Consider the following 16173-nt stretch of genomic DNA (forward strand, 5'->3'; position numbering starts at 1 on the left):
GTACCTATGTACAACCATATTTTTTGTTTTCGAGAAATATTTATCTAGTTGAGCAATTGCAGTCTCAAATTCATCCAAATCTTCATCTTCTGCAGGGACATGTTCAGGCAGATGATCATAGATATTTTGGCCTTCGACTCCCAAATGATAGTACATGAGACTTTTCCGTCTTTCTGGTCTGAACCTCTGTGCGTCAATAGCTCCTAGATATGCTTTAAAAGATCTTAGCATAAGTTACACTCTAAAGGTGGTTCTCCGGGATCTTGTAGGAATGGTGCTGGTGCTTGAACGCTCTGCATGTTGGTTTGGATGTAAATGAAGATAACATGTTTTTGTTTTTTTTAAACACAAATCGCTGTAATTTGCACGAGTAACTTTCTTGAAAGAGCGTACAAATCGCTGTTGTGAGATAGAATAAAAAAAAACAACTGAGTAGAAAAAATGCTAATTTTGTTGATGTAAAGAAAAGTGTGCAAATCGCTGTAATTTGCACAAATAACCTTCTTGATAAAGCGTGCAAATCGCTGTTGTGAAATACATTTGATAAATATTGTGTTTGTATATATTATTCACTCTCTTCTTATCTCTTTCTCTCTCTATTTTTTATTATAGTGTGACTTGCAAAACGTGCAAATTGCTGTTGAAAAATATCATTTGAAATCCCAATTGTAAAGCAAAGTCTTCTTTCTATTTCAGGTTGAGATGCAGCTGGGAGTTAAGGTAAGAGTCCTTTTTCTATTTTTAGTGTCTAATGATGTCCCATGATGCAGTGCAGTAGGATCAGAAGGCAGGCTGCAATGAGGGAGTGTTGCGTCCTACATCAGATGAGATCGGGGCAATATTAAATTGAATCATTCAGCGTAACGAGACAGGAGGAATAGCTGGCTTCCACACTTGTTTCACCTTGTTTCCCTTCGCTTGCTCAAAAGCGGCTATACGCAGAACATTTAACACTTTTGCGTGTTACGCGGCATCGCACAGCTTAGTTTCACGGGCGCGCGCAGGATTCGAATGAGGCAATCCTGTCTCGCGCTGCTGAGCTCGTGTTAATGCGCAACGTAATGAAAATAATAAAGACGAGGTAACAAAACCACAAATCTCACCTCGTAAAGAAGAGAAATCAACCAGCTTGACAAAAACTCAAAAGTCTCACCGATTCTCTGGCCCCTGTTAAACGCTTCCGTGAATCCGGAGAAAAAAAAATCATGAGAGTGTCTCTTACGTCTTCGGTTGATGGCCGTGCGTTTCGTAGGTTTGGCCGATCGTCGCCAAATTACTGAAGTATGCTCCGGACGCTCTCAGTAATTTGAAAGGATTTATTGGAAACAGCGAGGAGCGAAAGCCAGTTAATCCCAACAGGGGCCCAGAGGTAACTGCCTGTCCTGGAATCTCCGAGGGATTCGGGTTCCATGACAGAGCAGTGTTCTAGGTACGCATCACCACAGTTGGCTTTTGGGCTCTGGGCACTCCATCACCTAGGGCAAACCATATATAATAAGGGGAGGGGGTATGTAGCCCCCTCCCTGACCCTTAATTGACCCAGGAGATCCCTACCCCGGAGCAAGAATCAATAAAAAAGAGGAGGGGGTAGTTTGGCCCCCCTCTCCAAGACTTAACTGGTTTCAGGAACCCAACCTCCAGTCCAGTTCCAAGAAAAAGGTGAAGGGGCTATTTGGTCTCCCTCTCCCAGCCTTTATTAGGGTCCAGTGACCCAATTCCCTGGGGTCAAATACAATATAACAGGGGGAGGTCCACACTGTCCCCTCAAGCCTTCTTTCACCCCGGTGACTGCACCTCCAGCGCCAAAATCTTAGAGGACGGGGAATGTGCAGCCCTTATCCGCATCCCTTAATAGACATCAGGGACTCCATCCCCTGGGGCAAATACAATAAAAAAGTGGAGGGGGCCTCATCCCCTGCACCAAAAATAATAAAAAAGGGGAGTGACAGGTTCTCAACCTCCACAAGCCTCTTTCGCCTCAGGGAACCCAACCCCCGGGGCTGTCTGTTTTTTAAAGGGGAGGGGGCCACATAGACCCCCTCCGAGCCTTAATTGGTCCTGGGGACCCCATCACATGGGGCTGAAATTTTTAATGAAAGGGGAGGGGTGCTGCCTTGTCACTCTCCTGAACCTCATTAGGCCCTGGGGACCCCAACCCCAAGGGCTGTTTTTTATTATAAAGGGGAGGGGCTGCGTGGCCCCATCCCTGAGCCTCATTATTTCCTGTGGACCCATCCCTCAGGCCTGTTTTTATTTGAAAGGGGATGGGGGTGTGCGGAATGGGGTCTGCAGGGCCATTCAAGGCTCAGGAAGGAGGCCCCCCATATGATAAAATAATATAATTTGAGATATCCTCAGTGATGTCATCAATAATGTCATTTAACATTAACTATAAAATCACTTAAACTTTTGTGTTTTTCAGTGGAAAGAAAATTATATATTCCAGACATGATCTTAAGAAATAAACAAGGACATTCTTGTTACCTGCCAAGGTAGGTATTTGTTGATGTCAGCACAAGCCTCTTTTATTATCAATCCTCGCTCAGGTGTGCAGTTTAGTAGAGTGTCCAGTGCATGAGCAAAGGCATACACAGCGGTGTAGCTTTGATAAGTATAGCTCAGGTCATTCATTTCAAATAAAGTCATGGCCTTGTCATCCATTAACTCTTTCCCTGAGCAAAGTTTCTGCTCACTTTCCTCCCCTTGGATGAACACATCTCTTGTCCCATTAGTGTCTGCAAAATGACAATGAAACGCCTTCATCCAGAAAATTTTTATGAATATATCGTCCGGGTATCTCATGGGTTCTAAACTGTGCAAAAACTCCTCAAATCCCAGCATGTGATCAGTGTAAGGTGCAATTCCCAGAGATCCATTGAATATTCTCCAGGCCTGGTTGTCCAGTAATCCAGGTGTAATTGTAAAGGCAGCAGTGAATACCCAGACCTTGCCATTTAATTTCAGTGAGTAAAGGGCTTGTAGCAACATCTTGAGGTGCACCTCTGGGCTGTGAAAAATGATCACTTTTGCTGCATGTCCCTGTATCATTTCTGCAATGCGAAGGACCTTCTCCTTGGAGTAGCGAAGGTTGACCTGCTCCACGAAGGCTACACAGCCGCCACTCTCCTCAATGCCTCTCCTTATTGCTTGACCTCCTTGAAGGCCCAACTCATCATCAGACACGACCATTCCCACCCATGCCCACTGGAAGTGCCCCACGAGCCGTGCCAGAGCCATGTTCTGGAATGTTGAAGGGGGCACCGTACGCAGAAAGGAGGGGAACTGGAGCTTGTCGCTGAGGGAAGAGAGCACGGATCCATGACTGACCTGTCCAAAATTTTAAACAACAGAAAAACATTTAGGGTAGGAAATTATACCATAATAAATGTTTGCCTTTTACAAATACTAGAAAGAAAGAAGAATATAACTTAGGGAATGTGCTGCATTCTGTAATTCACTGTTTGTTCTTTCATACACCAGGCAGATTAACCGCTTTTCTAGAACACATTCAGTAAAGTGAAATGTCTCTAGACACCTATAAACCGTATAATAGCAGAACTGAGATACAAAAAGAAAGCATTATTTGGCAAAGATAACACAGTCTGCTTGCTGCCTCTTTTTAGAATCCAGGCTTTACCACTCAATGGTCTGTAAAAAAGGCTCTATTAAAGAGCAGAGTGCTCCATCTTTCAGAACACAATCTAATATAATTGAATACATATGATTATATTGTTTTTTAATATATATAAGTTGGTTTATTTATTTTAATTTTAATTTAAAAAAATAATTTATAGTTTATGTTGTTAAAGTGGGTTGCTGAGTTTATAGGGAATAGAGTGGGAAGTTAAATCAATTGCAATACTTTTAATTTTGTTTTTAATGTTGAATTCTTTATTTTCTGTTAATGTAAAAGACATATGTATTTAATTAATAATTACGTAAGTTGTAAAAACATGTAATTGATGTTTAATTTAAATCTATTTGGTTTACAATTGTAATATTTTAATTTTTCTACTTTTTAAAATAATGTATTATCTCATCTCCCTCCCATGCTCAGTTGTCTCATCAATAATTTTATTGCAAATATTGCAGTGATATTATCAATGAAGTCATAGAAGATGTCATGAGTGATGTAATAAGTGGGGCCATTAGAAATGCATTGCAAGGGCACGGGTTATAGTTACCTTGGGGCGCGACTTATAGTTTCTTCAGAGAACTCTAACTTTAACTGCTGAATTTCTACGGTTTTGTGTGTGTAAAATGTGAACTTAACTATAACGTCCCTGTATTCTTTGTTTTTTTCAGTGAATTTCTATGTTTTTTTTAAACGTAAAGCAATATGTAATTACTACTCACATAGCTTCCTTTCTTATGTGGAGCTGAGGAGGGAGGGAGCCCTCCAGCTTCCTGCAAGCAGCCCCATTCTATAAAGCTGCACTGGAAATGAACATTTTTTTTTGTTTTGTGTTTTCTTTTAAGATTGGGTGTCCTGGCCCCAACCTGGGTGCCCAACAACATTTTTCACATTGGCATCAGTGGGAACCATCCTGGGTGTTGAGACATCCAACTTTTCTACCGCCGGCGGGGATTTTCTTTCTGCTCCTGCTAGGGGTGAGCAATCCTTGAATGTGAGCAGGAGGAAACTTTTCAGCTCCCACCTGGTGAGAGCCTTTTTGCTTGCTCCCACAAAGTGGGAGCTCAGAAGTCTTCCTTACCCAGGCCCTCACTTGCTGAAAACAGTGTCTGGTGGATAGTTTCTCATCCGGCTTGGGGGATGTGGACCCCAGGACCATACCATGGCTCGAGGAGGAGAGCCTCATTGCCCTCCTCTCCAAAACAAAATACAACAGGACCAGGGGATGGAGTCTCATGGGCCATATATTGGCTCACACGCCCCCTCTCCATTAAGATGAATTTGGCCTCAGGGCATGGAGGCCCCTGGGCCTTAAAATGATTCAGGGACAGAGGTCTCACATCCCCCCTCCCCATAGGTATAAATATGGGTCCCAGGGGATGGAGTCCCTGGTGTATTGTAATGACGCCGGGAGGGGAGTCTACATCACTTCCCCATATAAGGTTTGAAAAAAGCACCCCCTCTGGTCTTGGCTCACACGTTGCAAGCAATAAAATTGAAATGGCAGGAGCTTGCCTAAAAAAAATGATGTTTTTGGTCCCAGGGGAGCCCTGCACCACCCTTCCTGTGAGTGGCACTGTAACCCTACCCTGCCACCTATGTGTTTTTATATCCTTTTTCCAGGACAGGGGATTGAGTACCTGAGTCCTAAAATGACTGCTGCAACCGCATTGTTGATATTGGCCAATCAGATGTTATCTTTTAATCTCTTGGATCCGCAGATCCTCTGCATCGCTCTATATACACACATTTGTAAAACTCACATTCTCAAAAACCTCTGAACAGATTGAGTGTCTAATTTAACTACTTAAAATTGCATGGGGAAAACACATTTTGTGACCCCACATTTCTCAGCCCCCACTTGACAGATCACCCCAAAAACGTTCAGAATGAAGCTGAGATGGATGAGACTTTTTTAAAATGTCCTGTGACGGTTTGTCAAATGGCTCAAGATTTATAAGCAAATGCTGCAGTCTCTATACCAAAGTAATGGCCTCATGAAGCATGCCAACCTGCAAAATAGTGGGAGCAGTGCCCGCACAGGGAAGGTAAGGCAACTTAGTGTTACACAGAGTTTATCAAGAAGTAGAAGAGAAATGTGTGTTACACAGGGGAGTGTTGCATCTAGGGATAGCAGTAGGCTAGTGTGATGTCTGTATGGCATCATAAATGGGATACAAGATGGGACCAAGTGAGTAGCAGGCGTGGGCGAGCACAGATGCAAACTGTAAAAATGTGACCTGCTATTATAATAGTAACAAGCAATGTAAATGTTTATTCAAATAGATGCGGGCGAGTGGGAATGCTGCTGCAGGTCCTGAAAACAAGGGTGCAATACTTTTAAATTAAATGGAGGAAGTTTAGGGGGCAGAGAGTGTTGATTTCCAGTTCCATTTGCAACCTGGGACCTGGTAACCAGTATCGGGTCAGAACAGAGGTCAGTACTGAGATTGGTTAAAGGGCCAAAGGCTACTATAGATCATCATTAGACCCAGATGTTTTAAATGGGCAGCACCTGTTACAACATTCCCTGGGGATACCACCTTTAAGGGCCGCATTTCAATACTGTTCAATTGCTAATGATTTTCAGGGACTTCCTTAATGATTTTCTGGAAATACCTAAAGGACTGAGACATCCAGTGAACCATAAGGCTTCACCAGCAATTCTAACTGAGAATTGGTCTTCATGGCAGTGCCCAAGAGTGTCTCTAAAGAGAGAGATCTCCTAAAGCCTAGAAGCTAGTATTATTAGGTAATCTTGGGTCTCTCTAGGGGCTCAGTATCCCATAAGAGTAAGCCATTGTGTCCTAAACCTTTTCTTCTCTTACGTTTTGCACCAATTCGTCTCAAGTCCAATATGAATAGGACAGACATGTAGTTTAACTTTGAGGGTTATGTTCCTTGACTCATTCAGCATTGTTTAGGAGTTCCTGACATATAGCTTATTGGAAGCTATCTTAACCTAATAAGGATAAATATTCCCAGACTACTAAATTTGCTTGATAAATTTAATTTGTAAGTAGAGAAAGTGAGGTATGGCTAACCAAGAACTTCCCAATGTCATTTATAATAACACTTTTAGACTGGGAGTTTGATTTATCATGTAATTTTTGAGGGACTGTAATATTTTGACTGTAAATAGTTATGTTTTCTATTAGTGCTTTATAAAATACTACATTTCCTTCAACAATAATTGAAAAAGTTCAATGAACTTTGACTCAAACTCTCAATACCAGAATTCCTTTAAAAACTTCTAGTAAGCATTTTTGTTGAATCCTGCTGATCTTTACCTGGGGGTAATGAAGAGCTCCCATAATTCTGGCCATTGGGACACTCAAGGATGACATTGTTTCCCCCACGATGCCAGCCAGTGGGGGACGTGGTGGGCACTGGTATCCGGGAGTTGTCACTCTTTCACCCGAAAGAAGATTCAGCACTCTTTCAATGGCTCGGCTCTCAGACATACAGGAATCAAATATCCGGAAGCCAAGGGTGATGTTTGACAACAGATCTGGCATTTCATTGATTTCTTTTATTGCAAAAACCATGGCCAACAAATCCCGGTAATATCGGACATTGAATCTATGTGATGAAATAGGTAACAATCAGTAACATATAAATGTCATTAATCATGTTAATGTAGACTTCATAAACTACCCCAATGTCTCCAACATATGTTACTTTTTAAAATTTCACTTGTTATTAGGCCCGATATAGAGTTCGGCATCCGCCGTATTTCAAGTTCCATTGGATACAACACACATGTTATATGGTGGACAGTGTTATACGGTTCCTACAAGTTTAATAGGACTGTGTACTATCTCAACAAGAACTTCGCAGTATAGAGACTCGGTCTACATATATCATCAGTAAATGTTAAATTTGTTTTGGCTAGCTCATAGTACCACATCTAAACCCCTAACCTGACCAGGGTAATTAATGTTATTATTAACCTTGAACATAACCTCTTTGATTCACAAGGAATTTGTGGAAACAGGTCTAAAGCCTTTTGTTAATTACTTTTGCATGCCTAAGGTATACACAGGAAAGATACGAAAATACATTTTCAAAACATTTATTAAAATAATCGAATTTTTGTAAAGAAAGTGTGAGCTGCCTTAACGAAGCAGATGAGACACATTACTGTAATAAGCATTATTAGCATGGTAAAAAATACTACCAATTCAACCATTTTAATTGTTTCTAATGTTACTCTAATCCTATCTGGCTTTAGCACCTATACTAAAGAGAGCATAGTGGTAGTAACCTCTGCCAGACTTTTTGTAATACCCTAACCACCATACCTTGGTATTATGGGTCAGGAAGCTAATCCAAGGGCCATATTTATGAATGGTTTGCGTCGCTTTTGCACCATGCAACGTGGTGCAAGAGCGATGAACCCTTATAAAAATATGCCTCTCTTGATTGATTTTGTGCAGGAAAGAGTCCCTTCCTGCACAAAAAACATCTTGCATGCACAAAAACAATCTTTGGTCAAGGGTGCCTGGGTTCGCGCTAGGCTGCCAAAATGGTGCCAGCGCAAAAGAAAAGGGCAGGAATGGGCCATATTGGATAAGTACGACCTATTCCTGCCCTTTCCCTTTGACACAGGGCAGCACAGCATGGTGAATTGCTGTGCTGCCTTGCGCCACAAAAGTTATAAATATGCCCAAAAGTGTGCAGGCTATCCTTCTTTGCAGTATGAATATCGGAGTCAGCAAGGCTGCATCTCAGTCACAGTGGTTCCATGACAACATCAACATGAAGGGCTTCTCTCACCCAGCCCAGCATGGATGCTGTTTATATAATAAAACACTGTCCTTATCTCACTGTGGCAGAGGTGGAAAACAGCTTCTTTAGTTTGTCTAGAATAAACAAGTTATCTCATTGCTTTTTGATTGTATGACCCTGGGACTAAATGTGCAGGCTACAAGGCGACAATGCCTACCAAGAATAAATGCATATGCAGCATATCCTCATGTTAGAGGAAAATATGTACCAACTATGTGGGCCCTACAACAACTGGATAGCCGTCATATTTGTGATGAAGTAACCAATACCCCAAACTCTAAATCGGTCCCTTTGTTTTCAAGGATGAACTTGCAAATTACTCAAAATAAGTACCCAGTGAAACAAGAATTAATCACATGAAAAGTTTTTTTTTAAAGGAATATTAAAACATAAGTAAAAACAGCAATACAATTACCATTAATATTTGGAAAATCTACCATTTTATATAAAAGGACTGACATCTATTTTCATTAAATATATTTTAAGAACATTGTTTTTACTTATTCCCACAACAGTATTTAAATATAAAATATCAGTTGTCTGGAACCACAGTTTCACACACTTGTTAAATTCTTGGTACATGTGGTAATGAAAACAGTGTTTTTTTCTAATGCTGATATTGAATGAAATGCTAAAGTAACATTAATTAAAGAACCTTCTCACTTCGGGATCAATGTTTTTTTCAAGTATTCTTACCTCTCATTTAGGTGCCGATTCCGATCCTGTAAAACCCGGGTACAAATGGTCGTACGGAGCGTTTTCTCCGTACGACTCGTACCCGGGAATTCCACCGTACAAACCAGCAAGTACGATTCGTACAGAAATACCATTTCCGTACGAACCGTAAAAAACCCCGTACGGCTAAAAAATACATACAATTCCGAACCTGGACAGCGCGTACGCGACGTCTGCACGGAGTCAGGCAGCATTTTACGGATCAGCAAGTACGATTCGTACCCACAGCACCCCGCACGGCTATATTTTTACGGGAGCCAAAAAGTGCTGGAAAAGTGAAGTACGCTGCGATGCACGAGGAAAAGGGGGCCCGCTACGTGACGTACATGCCATCACCCACATCGTACGTGTCATCATGTACGGTGCGTACCCCAACATGGCATATGTATGGCGCGTACCCCCCATCCGCATATGTATGGCGCGTACCCCCACCCGCGTATGTACGCTCCGTACCTCCCACCCACGTATGTACGCACCGTACCCCAGGCGTACCCCCCACCCGCGTATGTCCGCACCGTACCCCAGGCATACCCCAATCCTCGCGTATGTACGGTCCGTACATACGCGAGGATTGGGGTATGCCTGGGGTACGGTGCGGACATACGCGGGTGGGGGTACGCCTGGGGTACGGTGCGTACATACGCGGGTGGGGGGTACACGCCATACATACACGGGTGGGGGTACGCGCCGTACATACGGGGGGTGGGGGGTACGCGCCGTACATACGGGGGTGGGGGGTACGGTGCAGACGTATGAGGGAGGGGTGGGAGGCTGGCGGGGGCCGTACGACTCGTACCCCGAGCACAAGTATACTTGGGGTAGGGCTCGTACAAAGTTCGCTCCGTACGGAGCCTTTTCCATGCGCTTGTATTTTCGGACGGGCGGTACGGATCGTACTTGCGCGCTCAGACTTCATTGGAGCTCATATATTTTACACAAAATTCCTGTTGCCTCAATAAATATTAGAAATTTCTTGTGTACCTCTTTGGGTATGCCTGAGCTATAAATTAATGAGATTTGTTTCCATTATTTCCTTGGGGGAATTAGGGTTGTCAGATTCTGATGTTGCAAACACCATCAGTTTAGGGGCCCAAATGGTGCACTGTGAGCTAGCCAGGAATTAGGTCACCATATTCTGATGGTATGCGCGGACTCATCATCATAAATCTTTATTCGGATTTAGCAATGAATCCATAAAAGCAAAACAAAAGGAAGACAACTATTACTCACTATAAAAAAACCAGTAACATAAATTGGAGTAAAACCATTAGCAGCACATATGAATATTAAAAGTTATAAAATACAGCTTCAAATAAAAACAGTCAGAAAAAAAGCAAATCCAATTTTATACAAGAGTGTGGAGTGCAAATGAGCAAAATACAATTATCACTCAAAGCCAGTAGTCCTCTTGTACCAGTTAGCACCACTACTCCGGTGATGAGTAAATCATTTGGTTCCAATAGTAGAAGGGAAATGACTCAAGCACAGCAGGTATATACCTAAGTGTCTTATACAGATAAATAAAGTGCAAAAGAGACTGCCCAAGTAAAAGTTCTTGCCTTTAAGAGGCATGTCAATTACTTTTAATACTAAAGTGCAGAGTCTTCCTAGTGTTCATACAAGCCCAAAAAAACAGAGCGACTGAACAACATACAAAAGGATCTGGAAGGGATTTAAAAAAATAAAGTGCTACTCGAGATTGTTTAAAATTACAGCTTTTTAGGATTGGGATAATATACCTTGCACGAGGATATTTATAAAAAGCACAAAATAAAACAACATGGAGATCAGACTGCTTAGATACCATATCACAAGGGCAAGCTGATAGGTCGGAATGGGTATAATTATTGGCAGGAAAACCCAGCATCAGAGGGGTTAAATTCATTCGAAATCTGATTAAAATGTGACTGTGCTGGGAGTTATTTGTAATTCCTAGATAAGAATACCCTCCTTCTAAAATTGGGGGTATTTGTTGATACAGAATAAGCAGTTTCTTTAGGCGATTTGATTCATAACGATCAAACAAGACCTTTTTCAAGTAGGAGGACTTAAGTTCAAGCTTAGAGATTTTCTGGCAAGTGCTAGGGTTCTCATACGATTTCTTGAGCCTTATGTCAGTTAAGGTCTTTCCGATATAATGTCGCTACGCAATCTTTTGCCAATTATCTGTTCTAAGGCAGTTTTTTTATAATCAATTGGGGTAGGCTCACTGTGTCCCTATATCTTACTGAATGCCACAACATAATTGGAGGTAGCTTGATACTGTCAGTCAGTTAGGGCACACCTAACTCTAGGTGACAAGTATAGTTTGTAGAGGACTTAGGGAGAGAGGCTATACCCTTAAAGAAACTATCTTCCAGGTTTTGGAGAAGGCTTCCTTGTGCCATACCCCAAACGCCTGCCCCTTAAGAGGCAATGGAGACTGTTTTAGCTTGGTCAATTTTTTTGATAGTTTCAATAGGTTTCTAATCTATCTCAGCCTTCTAGTGAAGGCTGTGATTGCCCTTACACTCCTCTTCATCACTAGAACCCTATATCAAAAACGACTCCAAGATAAGGAAATGAATCTATCAACTCCGCATTCCGAGTGCCGCTATGAGAGGAAGGAATGTTTTTAACCACCGCCAGCATTGGTGCAAGTGATCCAGTGGTAATTACCTGATAATTTCCGTATTCAAAACCTCATTACCTATTGTTTACCGGTGTAAAGGGTGAAATGATGGACCTTTTGATGACCGTGTTTCACCGAACAGGAGACTTCACATAAATACGAAAATTAAATGCAAACAATATTTGAGGCAATAATGAGAGTGGTGAGTTATTTTAAAGGGTTTTATTTTAAGTCAAAAGTTAAGGTTCTCTGACTCTTTATTCATTAGTCAAATATCAATCAGGTTACAGAATTGAAAAATAGGAAAACTAGCATTAATACAGAACATATTACATTCTGCATATAGGCATCACATTTAGGAAGGGAAATGTGGCACAAATTGTCAGTCAAAACTCTTAAAGAGTTTCTAAGAAAAAGAGTAAGTCTTGCAAGGTTAATCAATAATTAATAAGGGCAAAAATCTCCCATAAAGAGAAATAAATGCAGTTTAGCACCTAAAATCTAAATCTGTTCTGATCCTTTCAGCTCTCTCTCTGCCTCGCTGTGCTAGTCTGTGTCTCTGTCTCAAGCTGCACAATAGCCCCCACAGATGCAGCCTCTCCTCTCTCCTCCCCGTCTCTGTGTCCAGCACAGAAACTGGGCCTGGCCCTCAGAAACAAATGAGCAAAAAGAGGCACTCCTCCCACTTGTAAGCCATATATCAAGCAAAAGTTCACATGCTCGGTCCTCATAGCTGATCCAGTCAGATCTTCAAGACACATCATCTCCCCATGGACTGACCGGATACGTCATTAATCAAGCGTTTTCTTGTTCAGATTTCAGTCTTGTGATTTATGAAAAAAAATATGTGTGCTCTTCTCTCCACGTTTAAACAGGCTACAAATATATGCAACATAGTGAAGGTCGAAGAGACGGAAACAGGAGGGCGTTATTTATTAACAAAGCCCTTTCATTGAAAGTTGGTTGGGAAGAGGAGCACATTCCATTCTAATGTTCAAGGGCAAAAACTGCAGTAACCTGAGTCCACTAAAATAAACTGAAATCAGGTGGTTTTCTACACTGTGAAACACAATTCAGCACATTTCTGCTCCTGCAAAAATACATGATGCCATTTTGAAAGTACAAATACATTTTCTAAATTAATGTGCATTCTATAGTGAGATTACAGATTGATTAATCACATATAAACATGGTTGTTCAACTAATTGAGCATGTTTTCACATGAAAGCACCTCCAAACTGAAGCATTCTGATCAGGCCTTATGTTTTCATCTTGCTTGCGCCACAATCTGCGTGCCATTTTAGAACTCATGTCTGCAGTTTTTTGTCATATAATAATGCATACATTTTATAGGTGAAATCTAAGCTCCATCACAAGAATAAAGGATTTTGACTCATTAACCTGTAAATCTAATGAGGCCATGAAGGCTACATAGTGCCTTACTAAGTGCCGGAGGGCCAAATCTGTTCTGGCAATCAGGACGGTCTAATCCTCATATACCAGTATTGGAACACTGCGGCCATCAAAAACAGGTACATTCATCGTTGAACCCCTAAGTGCTTCCCCAATCCCGTTAGTGTAACTGGAGAATAAGAAGGGGGCAAGAACACACCCTTGTCTTACACCCACTGCTGACATTAAAGGGGTGAGTGCATTCACCATTTTAGCCGTAGCAAACTGATTCTTTAGCACTGGCATATAACTGGTGAATAGAAATTATTATAGCGGGATCGATCCCCATGGTGTCCATTAGGTCCCATAGTTTAGTATGGGACACGGAATCAAAAGCGGCACCTAGGTCCATAAATGCCAAGAAGATTTGACCCTCCCTTAGCTCTAGGGTACTTGTCAATTGTCAGGCTCAGGTTTAGACACGGATCAATTGTACCTTTCCCTTCTTGAAATCCATATTGCGCTTCTATCATTATGTTTTTCTCCCTGGCCCACTCCTCCAGCCTGTGTAGTAATAGTCACCCTATTCATTTTGCTGTTGTGTCCAATAAAGAAATTGGTCGATAGTTCGGGGCATTCTTCCTATTCCCCTTTTTAAAAATCAGGATGATTATACTAGTTGACCATGTCAGTATGGGGACTGTTTTTACTATTCTATTTAGCACATTTGTGAGAAGGGGTGCCCAGATTTCTTGATGAGTTAAAAATAGATCATTTGGGACCCCGTCTGGGCCCGGGGCTTTCCCACCTATACCTTTGCCCAAGACATATTGTATCTCTTCCAGAGAGAATGTCAAATGATTTGTCATGGGGAGGGATACAGGTGGGTCTTCTGCTGCAAAATTCTCCCCTAAGCCAAAAACCCTCCCAAAGTGGACCACACAGTCTGCTTCTCCCACATGAATGTCTATCGTGGGATCTTCATGTTTTTTGAAAAACGGGGCATTAAGTGTTTTCCAGAAATCTCACCCAGACATAAAAATTGCTGACTTTTCAATATTTTCCCACGCCTCTTCTCTCAAAGTTCTCTCCCTTAACTTTCTGGCTCTCAGGTAACTTTTCCTAAGAGATGCTCTTAGAACACTGTTTCTCTGGCGTGCGTTCAGGGCTTTATGCAGGGATCTTAGTGATTGTGTACAGGAGTGGTTGAACCATTGGATCGGTGGGGCAACATTAGATTGTTTTGCATATGTCAGTGCCTTTTTTACTTTGCCAAGAAGAATCCCAAAACCAGAGGTGGTTAGATTGGGGGTGTTATCAGGATCCATACAGCTCACTAAAGACCATATACTGTTATTTAGAATTTGCTGGACTATTTTCCCTTTACTTATTGATTCCACTTTAACTGGAAGCCATTTTTCCTGTCCAGGATGGATTTATTCGTGTTATGGGTAGGTGATGCATTACTCAGGCCCATCTCAATGGAGGTGGAGAGACTTGCATGATCACTGAATGGGGATGGCTTTATTTCAACTTGTTCAGTTCAAGCCTGAAGTATGCCTGAAACTATTACGAAATCAAGGGTTGATTCGTATTCATTTCTTGAAAAGGTCTTAACTAGGTCATCTGTATTAGGGTTTACCTTATTGATGATTATCAGGTTTCTAGAAATTAACAACTTATTTAGACTGTTGCCGTATTCGTGGTGGATAAAATGCCGGATGGGGTCTCCTGAATTGTCCTCAAGACCAGATACTCTATTTTTGTTGAACTTGCATGGCTGGGAGTTTAAGTCTCCAACCCACAAAATATTCACAACTTTCCCACATGATGCGCTAATACTACTTTGAATTGCTCCACAACGTCCTTCACATTACCCCCAAAATTATTATTATAAAAATTCACTAATAACCAATTCCAATCTCTTTTCCCCTCAATTAAAAGAATATGGAAATAGGGACTTGGACGTCAACAATTAATCATTTTCAGAGGGAAAGTGTTTGCAATCAAAGTCAACAACCCCCCTTTTCTCTTCCAGAGGGGGATGGGAGTGCATCTGAGTGGAATGAGCGAAACATGTCTAAAAATATAGGTTTAGTTGCCCACGTTTCTTGAATACATAAAACATCTAAATCTTGACACTGGGCTAAGCAATCAGAACTACTTAACTTTGAACCTACGCCTGATATATTCCATGTAACTATTTTTAAGGTGAGTGCAGAACCCCTTACTACAACCTCCCTATCTTGACATTCTTGGGAATACTTTATGTCCTGAGTGGATACCATGTGTCCTGGCTCCCGTGGCTGGGTCACAGCTACCCCTGACGGTCAGTCACAAGATTCCAAATCAGCCAGCCAGGTTAGGGGCTCAAATATGTTTGATAACACCATCCTACTCTTATCTAGCTTGCCTGGCTTGTTGAGACCCGCTGCGCCAACGATCGATGCTCCCTTGGTGTTTTCGGATGTACAGAGATCTGGGAGTTGTGGGAGAGGTTGACCTGGAAATAATGCAATAGGGACCGCGCAATGTGTTTGTTATTAAAGTTTACCACTACACAATCCCTCTGAGTAGCCTTTGATGAAGGACCCACTCAACTCACCCTCCTCACCATAATTATTAGGCCTGGGCAGTGAACTCCACTATGTTCGCAGAGTTTGCTGAGCTTTCTGCACTCTGCGCTCCACGGAGCTCACGGAGTGCAGAAAGTTCCGCTTAACATAGCGTAGCGGAGTTTTTTCCCAGCTCACGTTCGCAAACGGTAAGTTCACGTGAGTTGGCTGCAGTTCGGGTGGAATTTTTACCCAAGCGGCAAGAAGACTAGCACGAGCAGCAGTTTGCACTGCACTCCGCCACTTGCGGAACTCCACAGAGTTTTTTTGTCACTTTGCGGAGTTCCGTGTAGCAAAACCAAACTATGCAAACTACTCCCATGCCTGATAATAATATTTCTGGCCATGCCCCTTTAACCATCAAAGATAGGGGCCTGAGTGCGATATTTATCGAT

General features: G+C 41.9%; 1 protein-coding gene across 1 annotated transcript in view; it reads right to left on the reverse strand.

Moving 5' to 3' along the window:
• The window catches only part of LOC146863687 (extracellular calcium-sensing receptor-like), an 89677-nt gene that overhangs the window by 41940 nt on the left and 31564 nt on the right, over nucleotides 1–16173 (reverse strand). The window contains exon 2 of the mRNA XM_085636654.1: nucleotides 2485–3327. Within this exon, the coding sequence (XP_085492780.1) occupies nucleotides 2485–3327 (843 nt within the window). The remainder of the gene's footprint in view (nucleotides 1–2484; nucleotides 3328–16173) is intronic.

The sequence above is a fragment of the Triturus cristatus genome, chromosome 2_1 (assembly GCF_964204655.1).
Source record: "Triturus cristatus chromosome 2_1, aTriCri1.1, whole genome shotgun sequence".
Taxonomy (NCBI): Eukaryota; Metazoa; Chordata; class Amphibia; order Caudata; family Salamandridae; genus Triturus; species Triturus cristatus.